This window comes from Genypterus blacodes, unplaced genomic scaffold, assembly GCF_046128005.1.
Source record: "Genypterus blacodes isolate CSIRO-AG114 ecotype Tasmania unplaced genomic scaffold, CSIRO-AGI_Gbla_v1 ptg000348l_1, whole genome shotgun sequence".
In the NCBI taxonomy this organism is placed as follows: Eukaryota; Metazoa; Chordata; class Actinopteri; order Ophidiiformes; family Ophidiidae; genus Genypterus; species Genypterus blacodes.
The window spans coordinates 2,359,729-2,370,362 of NW_027467132.1; the positions used below are offsets into that span (position 1 = coordinate 2,359,729).

The window sequence follows — 10,634 nt, forward strand, 5'->3', positions numbered from 1 at the left end:
TCCTTGCCTGAGAGCTTCCCGGGCACGGAGGGCGTAACAGGCTCCTCCACATGATCACAGCCATTAATCCACTTCCATCAATCCTCTATTTCCTCCTTTCGCTCGCCTCTCTTCTCCCTTTTTTCGGCCCATCCTCTCCTCTCCTCTCCTCTCCTCTCATTATTCCCGGGCCGGAGGAGAGGAGGAGGAGGATGTGTGGCAGAGGTGAGGCAGATGAAGTTGCCTTTGACAGAGGCGTAAGTCATGCTGTCTTTGCCACCGGCCGCCTGCGTCAGTCACCTCACACACACACGCTTTAGATGTCAGACACATCAGAGAGATCTTCTGCTGTTTTCTGTTGTTCGCCATCATCTCTCTATCTGCCCAGCACCCTTCACTATCTCCTCTTCCTCTTCCTCTCAGGAGGCAGGGACTCGTCTGCGGCCACATTATGAGTGATATCGTGCCTTTTCTCACTCGCTCGCTCGCTCACCTGTTGTCCTCTCTGTCTCTCACCCTCAGATCTTTGAAGGGAACACAAACTACGACACCCCTGAGCTGAGGACAGTGGAGTCTCTGCTGACCCGCTTCATCAGGATCTACCCAGAGAGGTCCACTCCTGCCGGCATGGGCCTGAGACTCGAGCTGCTGGGCTGCGAGATCGAAGGTACAGAGGAAGCTCATGTAGACACAACACAAACACACACACACGTACACACACACACACACACGCAGACCCACCTGATCCCGTTCCACCTCATTTCAATCCAATTGTATTTGGAAACCAAGTACCTTTGACTGTAAACTCATTTCTAGCAGTAATGACCTCACTTACACACTCCCTCTGTTCAATCACACTCACAGGTTGTGTGTTGGTGTATTTACAGTGTGTTTGGCCCCACACACACACACACACACATCTATTCTCCTGGCTCACGACCTGTCTGTCAGCAGTTCCAGGTTATTTAAAGACGTGTGAGGCTTCTCTCCAGCTGTCCAGCTCCCGCTCTTCATCCTAACATGGGACAGTTGTCTTGTCTTTCTGTGACATCAAAGCTGCCGGCGTCGATGATGCCGCTTCTACAAGGGATCAAGTGAAAACCCAGTGGGCCGGCTGGGATTAGTACAGCCCGGGCCCCCTGTCTCACACTCTTTCCAACTCCTGCATGTCTCTCCTCCTTCAAAGGACGACACACACACACACACACATACACACACACACAGGCTGTACGTCTGTGTCACAGCAGCTTGTTATCGTCATATTAGGCCTGTTTTTAACTTCATCGCTCCCTCTTAAAGCTGAACCAGAGTAGAAGCAGCTCAGTGATGTGAGTGTGAGTGTGTGTGTGTGTGTGAGAGTGTGTGTGTGTGTGTGCTGGTTGAGCTCTAAGTGGATTTACATATTGGATTTCAGGGAGGCAGGAGGACGGTTCTGTTGTAAGCCTCAGGAGTCCCACTGGGAGCTTTAGTCAGATCATAATGCTTGTTTTCAGTGTTAATGCCAAACGTACACACACACACACACACACACACACACACACACAGACTCAGACATAAGCATACAGAGCAACCACAACTGCTCTGCCAAACAAGTAGTCATGTATACACAACTATTCACAGACAATGTGTGCTTGTGTGTGTGTTTGTATGTGTATGTATGTGTGTGTGTGTGTGTGTGCAGCCACAGCAGAGGAGCTAAATCCTTATTTCAGTGAGCTTCTCCCCTGGTGCAGTGCTGACCCCATCCCTGACCTTCCCCACCCTGACTCTGACAGGGGCTGATCTGCCTCATATTTCATCCTGCTCACACACACACACACACACAGACACATGCACACAGATTTTCCAGGCAGCTTGCTTCTATCTGTCTGTGCCATCCTCTCCCCCTCCCATCTCATCTCCTCTCCTCCCTCTCTCTCTCTCTCTCTCTCTCTGCTGTGGGGAAGCCCGTTCCCTACTCTGTCAGCATAAACACACACACACACACACACACACACACAGGCGGTTGTGTGGCAGCAGAGCGTGGCGTGGATCTTGGTCTTTGCCCACACGGCCATAATGAGAGGCCCTTGTGGCCTTCAGGGGCCCTGCCTAAAGCCGAGCCCCTGCTTCTGCATCTTTGAGCTTCAGAAGCTCGATCACCGCATTTCAGCTTCAGCTTATATTTATACACACAAACCTCTGCAGCCTGATCAAAGAAGAGATGCTCACACACTGAAGACCCAGAGCTCTGCAGCACATTTACAATACATGGTGCTGTGATGTCATGACAACTGCAACATGATGATCCAAAAACATTACAGAAGGAAAAAATCTGTTTATACATTTTAGTTTGGTCTGAACCAGTGACTAACCTCTCTGCCTCTCCTCTTCCTCCTCCTCTTCCTCTCTGCAGCTCCCACCGTCCAGCCTACCACACCGACGCCGCTCACCACTCCGTCGGACGAGTGTGACGACGACCAGGCGAGCTGCCACAGTGGCACAGGTGATGACTACGATGTGACAGGTGCTAACATCGGCCTCATGAGACTGCCCCCCCCCCACACACACACACACACACACTCCCCAATCCCTGCTCCTGCTGCTGCTCACTCTCAGTCTCCCTCTCTCTGAATCGATGCCCCCTCTTCCTCACCACCTTCACCGCTCTCACCCACAGATTGATTTGACACCGTAGCTCATGCTGCACTCAGAGGCAGATCTGCATGCGGCGGCGCCCGTGTGCACAGGAAGTCAGCGCTCTAATTAGCTGCACCTGTAGCTCCCGCCTCCCTCTTACCTCCACCCCTGCAAACTCACAAGAGATCAGGGAGTGCATATTCACACACACAGATGCACACACACCTGCGCTTCCTCTTCCCCTGTACCGGCCTGTTTAATCATCTCATCACACACATCTCAGCCTCGCTCCCCACTAACCCATCAACCTCAGATCTCCATCGCTGCCTGCACCACCCGTTCACGAGCGGTCTCCGATGACGAGCATGGCACCTTGTCAGTTATGTGTGTTGGACTGTGTGTGTGTGTGTGTGTGTGTTTGATGGGAGATGAATGCAGACGGTCTGGAGTGAGAGATGGCATGTTGAGGAGGCGGTTGAACCCAGCATGGATGGATTCAGGGCACGGGGACAGGAAAAGTGTGTGATGCTTCTTTAAGACTAACGCTGCTCACGTGTTGCTTTGTGTCAGGTGGGACCACGACGCCAGAGACCACCACGGCTGAGGTGGACACCATGCCAGGTGAGCAGGAGCAGATCAACCATTCCTCCTCTGAATGTGCTGCCACTGAAGAATGTTAATGAATGCGATGTTGGCTGAAATGTAAATATCAAACTTTAATTTTCAAGGATTTATCAAAGCGAATTCCTAAGTTAACGACTATCAGCTCAAGGCAGACTCTGCTCCGACGTGAGTGTGTGTTATTAAAGCTGATGATACGGACCCGAGGGGCGCCCGCTGACAGGGCCAGGGAGGCTGTGTGTGTGTGTGTGTGTGTGTGTGTGTGTGAGGCAGGGAGAGCTGATGATTAGCACTGGTGCACTGCTGATGCCTTCTCAGCATAATCACTAATCACTGGGCCAAAACAGACACACACACACACACACGCACACACACACACACACACACACCACAGCACAGGGAAGCATAATGCAAATGACCACAGGAAATGAAGTGTGCGGTGGAGTCTGAGAAAGAAGAGTTCCAAGAAGGTTCTCCACTGAGAGGAAACCTGCCACTCAGGACTACTGACCTGTGAGCAACCCAGGCTGCTGAGAAGATGGAACGAAGGTCATTTAGAGGACAAATGCTTTATCAAAAAGGAAACGTTTGGTCATCAGATTTTCATGCAGAACCGAATTGGAGCCTTTGAAAGGATAGCAGATAGGTTATGTGTTAAATATATAATAATAATAATACTTATACTAATCTATGCATGACTGAAGTCACAATAAAGACAAATTAATGCTAATATTAATGTTTTATTGACACCTTTGATACATTTGAAGAAGCTCTGATCGTGAGAAACCAAAGACTCTAAGAAGGTTCCGGTTTGAATCTATTTGTGTGAGTGTGTGGGACACAAAGTGGCGTCTCCCTCGGTGGGTTGTTGAGGCAGCAGCCAGCTGAGAGGCTGAGCCCCAGTCTGACCTTGGCTAATGGGCCATAGGCTCCACCCACCCCCTCCACTCCATCAGCTGGGCTGTGTGGCCTGTCTGCTGTCTGCTGGGTCACCGGCTTTGATAATAAATGGAAGTGAGAGCTGAGGTGCAGGTGTGTGTGTGTGTGTATACGTACGCCTGTGTGTGTGTGTGTACCTATGTGTGTGTGTGTGTGCGCGTGAGACTGTGTATGAATAAAACTGTAAATCAGTAATCACTTATTCATATTCAGGGACTTTAACCATGTGTCATTGTGTGTGTGTGTGTGTGTGTGTGTGTGTGCATCCTAGTCTCAGTAGATGCCTCTTCCATTGGCATATGGCAGGAGCGTCTCCTCTGGTTCCCTGGTATGTGTGTGTGTGTGTGTGTGTGTGTGAGCGAGTCATGTGGCTGCTCATCTCAGCCTCAGTCGGTCTTTCAGGAATGGAACATTTGAAAAAAAAACAAAGCCATTTTAATTGGGAGTGGGATTTCTCAAAAGAAAAAGTGGCTGAATGCCTGAAATGTGGTTCCACTCGGGAATTCCATCCTGCCTTTAATGGATAAATGGAGGCTTTGCTTGCAAGAGGCCAGTTAAAGCTTTTATGAAACATTATTAAAGGGAATATTGGCTTATAAATTCATTTGGACACCGTCTCTCCTGCTGGAGCTTTGGGCCGAGACAGTCCTGTCCCATCTCGCTCCCTTGTGTTCTTTGGAAGGTTCTCCTCATCCAAAACAAAAGCAGAAGTGGCTGCAGCCCGGCGCTCCCACACTTCTCTGCTTTATGGAGGCTTTTCAGCGCGGCATGTGTTCCTGTTGCTGTTTCCAAACCTCAAGTCTCTACTCTCATTAAAGCCCTCGCTCTCTGTGGGTTTCCATTAATCTTGCTTTCTGAATTAGACGGCGTGTCTAGACCCTGTGGACCCTGTGGACCCTGTGGACCCTGTGGACCCTGTGGACCCTGTGGACCCTGTGGACCCTGTCCCCTTCATGCTGCTGTGTCTGTTTCTAATGTCACTCCTTTACTTAGAATGGCTCTGTTGTGTGCCTTCTGTCTTAATCCTCCTTTAGTCTGATTCCTCATTCTGTGTGAGATGAATTAGCTCTGCTCCAACTCTGGGACTCTGAACTGAAATCCCACAGTCCTTTGCTGCCCTCTAGTGCTTGTGTTTGGTATGGATGAGAGGTGGAAGCCCTGAAGTCTGGCCTGCAGTCGTACCCTGACAGGAGCCCGGGTCGTTGACAGAGCTCTTGATCTCCTTTCACACATTCTCTCCTTCTTTCTTTAACGTTGCAGCTTTCCTGTGGTTTGCCTGTGACTTTGGTTGGGCCGAGGACCCGTCCTTCTGCAGCTGGACGTCAGAGGACACCGGCTCCAAGTGGCAGATCCAGTCCAGTGGTACCCCGACCCTCAACACCGGACCTAACATGGACCACACAGGTGAGGGCTCTAAACACACATGAGCTCCTGATCTGATCCTGACTCATCACGTGAGAGTGTCAGTCACTAATCCAGATGTTGTTATCCAACAGGCGGCTCGGGGAACTTCATATACACTTTAGCAACCGGTCCCCCGGAGACGGAGGTGGCCCGGCTGGTGGGTCCTCTGGTCAGCTCCCCAGATTCAGACCTGTGTGTGTCCTTCTGGTACCACATGTTCGGCTCGCACATCGGCACGCTGCACATCAAGCAGCGCAAACAGACGCTGGAGGGAGCAGCCGATGTCCTACTGTGGACCGTCAGTGGTCACCAGGGTAACCGCTGGAGGGAAGGTCGAGTCCTGGTGCCGCGTAACATCAAACCCTATCAGGTAAAGGAGAGATCACGTGACCAGCTGACCATCTGCTGACAGATACAGCTTCACATCCACGTCTGCCTGAAATGGATTTGAGTTTACTGAGTTTCCCGTTGCTGAACTTCCTCTCTGTCCAATTCGAAGGTGGTGATTGAAGGTCTGGTGGAGAGGAAGAGTTGGGGAGACATCGCGGTTGATGATGTTAAAGTTCTCAGCGGCCTCAGCATGGCAGACTGTAAAGGTGAGGCCGGTGTTTACATGTCAGATCAGCGTCCGGTCAAAGACTTCTCAGGGTTTTATGTTCTGCTGGTGTGTTTGTGTTGGCGTTGAGATTGACTGAATGTTGTGTTTGGACAGATCCTGATGTTCCCACAGAGCCCATGCTGCCTGAGGACCGCCTCAACGAAATCAGTACGTCCTCTTTCTCTGCATGGTTGAACTTTATTTTGTGTTCGGTTGCTGTAAATGTCTGAGAACAAATAGGTCGATTCCATATTAATGTAATAAGATGGAGTCTCTCTGTTTGAGGCCTTAGATGCAGGTTCCCTCCTTCATCTCTCTGTCGTCTCATCCTCCTCTTCTTCTTCTCTCCCCTCTCCAGTTGAGGACATCACCGACTATCCTGACATCGTGGAGACCAACGAGATCGCCGCACCGGGCAACATGCTGAAGACGCTGGACCCCATCCTCATCACCATCATCGCCATGTCGGCCCTGGGCGTCTTCCTGGGCGCCATCTGCGGCGTGGTGCTGTACTGCGCCTGCTCGCACGGCGGCATGTCCGACAGGAACTTATCGGCCCTGGAGAACTATAACTTTGAGCTGGTGGACGGCGTCAAGCTAAAGAAGGACAAGCTCAATGTTCAGAACTCGTACTCTGAGGCATGAGGCGGGGCCCCGGCGTGTCATGTGACTGTTTGAGGCGCGCAGCTTGCAGGGCGGAGCACTAATCTGGCTGTAGGCGTGTCCTCCGGTGCGTCCGTGAGCAGGCGGGCTCGGCGGAACCGCCCGCACCCTAAACCTGCTGGATGAGGGACAGTTTCAGGAACCAATGGGAAGTTTGGACTGACCGTGCTTTTCTCAGGAGGTGCAGTAAAAGGAACCTACCAGTAGGGGACACTGTGTACAAAATCAATTCAGAAAAAAAAAAATATGTACAGATGATTTAGATGATATTTTAATTTTATATTTTGATTTTCATTCATTTTTACAATCGGATGCTGGTGTTGAGACCAATTTATTAATAATGTTTCAAATATTTATCGTTTTCTGGGAGGAAACCTTTTTTATTATCAGTTCATGAAGGCTGTTGTTTGTACTTTTGAAAGAGACGTATCAAATTCCTATATGAACCATATCCGGCAAAACTGTAGATTTGCCCCATGATGTGGCATCTGTGCCCGTCGCTCACCCCCCCCCCCCCCCCTGACCTTTGACCTCTCTGAGGCGAGGGTCCCATCATGGCAGTGTATGGTTCTGACAGTGCCTTTAGTCCATCTGTGTTGGTCTCTGTTGTGTTGAGTCATTTCTGAGTTGTGATGACAGGAAACAGGGGCACATCATCTATCTGATGAAGATCAGCAAAACAGGATCCAATCCGTCATAGCGCTTTGTTTTGTTGTTTTGTTGTTTGCTGTCCAAAACCCGCACACTGTAAATAAGTTTTAACATATTTTATTGTCCTTTTTAAAGAAAGTAAACAGGAGAAAAGCTGCAGTATCCCTTTTTTCATGGGTGGTGTGTGTGTAAATACAACTGTCTGACTGTTTTGTGGAAGGTGCAGTGTTTTGATTTTTTCCTTTTTGTTTAGACTCCACCGCTCACTTGAGCCAGACTTGTTTGTGATTCTGATGTTACAGTGATTTCAATGTGCATTCAAGCCATCATCATCATCATAACATCACACTGCTAAAGGAGCAAAGAAAGAAGAAGAAGAAGAAGAAGAAGAAAAAAGAGCTGACATGATAACTCTGTGCTCCTCCCTCCCTCCCTCCCTCCCTCACGTCTTCATCGTCTCTCTGCTGTGAGTTTGACCGGTCAGCCCGACTTTCCCATAGCCTCAAAGAACCACATTGTCCATTTTGAAGGCAGAAGAGGTGTAACAGTATGTAGAACTGTCTGCCAGTGTACCAAATAACAATCAACCATCATCCTGGCTTCGCTTTAGCCGAGCTCACCGCCTCCAACTGTCACTGTGGATTATTCACGCAAAACAAATGCTATATTGACAATGCAGCTTGAATGCACTTTGTTACCGATTCCCTCATGATAGGAGTGTATTAAAGGAGAGGGGAGGGGTCGACACATTAACTGAAGAATGGTGCTATCATTACTTTAGCCACACATATCTCATGATAAACCCCGTTTGTGTTGTTCTCTTGCTGTATTGTAGCTTCTGGCCTCTCCGGGCCACAAAGAGTTTCACGTATTTGGCGTGTAGCAGCCATAGCATTGTGATGTCAGAGCCGATGTCATTGTCACGGGACACTGGTACGGCGGGGGGATCGAGTGGCATCACCTGAATCAGGTCACCCGGCCTCTCCGCGGCTTTACCAAAGGATGCTGAGCCCTTCCTGTTCACTGGGGGCTCTCGCCAACACACTTATACTCTAAACCCAACGCTCCTTCCTCACCACAACTGCAGAACAGGAACCTGATTCCTCACCTTCTTCGAACCTCTGAACATAAAATCAAGCAGGGTAACGGAAGGACATCTGTAGAAAAGAACAATGAGTGACGGTCTCATTTTTGATGTGTTTTTAAGTGAATATGTCACCTGGATGTGAACTCTGTTGAGACTCTTGTTTGCAGATGGACTGAGCAGTGCCATTGAAATGGTTTTGGACTGGAGGGGGACGGGACCCCGTGTTGAGACTGCGTCGGGACACCAGGGCCCTTCACGGGACTCTGAACTCTGTGGTTTTTGCACCACAACAATCAAAAAAAAGTGGCTCCTGAGAAAGGGTGACGTCTTTTCCATCCGTGTGCTTTGTGTGTGTGTGTGTGTGTGTGTCGTGCTGTGGTGAACAGATTCTCAGCTTGTTCCTTTCAGATTTTGACATGGCCACTCTGCTGCGACCTTTCACCTTTCACCGGAACCATCTGCGCTTTCAGTGGACTGTAGCTCAAACGACGTCTACTAAACTAGAGAAAAAGGATACTGTAGCGTGGACTTAAAAAGAAACAATGTTGCACTGATAAATATATTTAAGAGGTTTATGTGTTTATAGCGTTCATTTGCAAAAAAGAAAAAAAGTCAAAAATACTAAAAACACATTGATTTCTCTTACATCTTTTTTATATATAGTTTCAGATTATATGATATAATTCTGAAATGTACAAAATATTGAGATGTTTTCATTATGGAAAAAGGCATCATAGATTTTCCAACGGTAAACCCCGCACCCTGCCCCCCCCCCCCCTCTGCCCCCCCCCCCCCCCCCCCCCCCCCCCCCCACACACACACACACACCATTTACATATTAGCGCTTCATTTTGTACTGTTATTCAAAATTTTGTGCAGATTTTTTCTTTTTTTTTTACACAAGAACAAAGTAAGACTTTTATTTTCAATACTGCTTCTGTGATTTTGCTGTTGTAGAAAAAAATGAATAAACAGCAAGGCCTTAAAAATCAAAGGGGGATATTTGTGTTGTGACACTCCACTCATCACCAACAGATCAGGTCAATCGCACCGCAATCACTCCACTAAGATACACATCTAATAAAAGGCTTCTTTAGTAAATACAAGACATTAATTATTTATTGCAGGTTTGGTTTAAATTTAGCAAAGAAGCATTCAGTTGCAGAATTAATGTAAAAAGTCTGTGTGTATTTATGGAAACAACTCCAGTGAGGCCTCTAATGAGAGGAATCCCCATTTATTAGAGGTATTAGAGTCGTAAACAGTCATGGAAATGATGGCGTGGGGAGAAGGGTGGATGCGGACCGCTAATGGGAAACTGATGTGAGCTGCAGAGCGGCGCAGCTTTTGTACATCTGGTCTTTCATTAAGTGAAATGAGACCGAGGCTCGGTTTTCCTGAGGGGCCGGTGAGGCCACAGCTCAACGTGTCGACGCTACAGTGGCAATGACAGCAAACACACACATACAGTCTGTATGAAAGACTGGATGAAGAGACGACTAACGCAAGAGGGAGGTGAAGCACACATATATTGGACATTATAGAGAGTAATTGTGATACTAAATGTCTTTAAACATTAGTACATCTTAAATATGTGTATGTATCTCTATCTACTTAGTTCTGTTTACTGTATAGTCTTCATAATCTCACACAAACTAATGGCTACATGACAGACAGACAGACAGACAGATAGATAGATAGATAGATAGATAGATAGATAGATAGATAGATAGATAGATAGATAGATAGATAGATAGATAGATGCCCTTGATATGCAGTAATCAAAAGTGACCACTAGATGGATCAAGAATCTCAGGAAATGCAGTGAACCGTAGTTTCACTGCCTCGACGCTTTAGAGTTTTACTTTTTAATCGGATAGTAAAAGTACATCTCAGTACATTAAACTATATTTTTATGTGGCACAAATCAACGAAAACAGCTCAAATAGTTATAAATTCGTTGTTGCTTGGTTAAACAATCATTGATGTCATACTGATAGAAGATGTTCTATAATAACAGTTTGACCCAATAACAGCCTCTGGTTCATATCCGGTTATGGAAACTCATCTTTT

At 47.9% G+C, this 10,634-nt stretch overlaps 1 protein-coding gene across 2 annotated transcripts in view; it reads left to right on the forward strand.

Annotated features, from left to right (window-relative positions):
- Window positions 1–9,149, forward strand: part of nrp1a (neuropilin 1a) — a 52,908-nt gene extending 43,759 nt beyond the window's left edge. Inside the window, exons 11-18 of one of the 2 annotated variants that reach the window (XM_076138041.1) lie at window positions 502–646; window positions 2,375–2,485; window positions 3,169–3,219; window positions 5,419–5,562; window positions 5,655–5,932; window positions 6,062–6,158; window positions 6,275–6,328; window positions 6,519–9,149. In XM_076138041.1, coding sequence (XP_075994156.1) covers window positions 502–646; window positions 2,375–2,485; window positions 3,169–3,219; window positions 5,419–5,562; window positions 5,655–5,932; window positions 6,062–6,158; window positions 6,275–6,328; window positions 6,519–6,805 — 1,167 coding nt within the window. In that variant the 3' untranslated portion in view covers window positions 6,806–9,149. The remainder of the gene's footprint in view (window positions 1–501; window positions 647–2,374; window positions 2,486–3,168; window positions 3,220–5,418; window positions 5,563–5,654; window positions 5,933–6,061; window positions 6,159–6,274; window positions 6,329–6,518) is intronic. The other variant, XM_076138042.1, reaches the window with a different exon arrangement.
- Window positions 9,150–10,634: the final 1,485 nt, after the last annotated feature.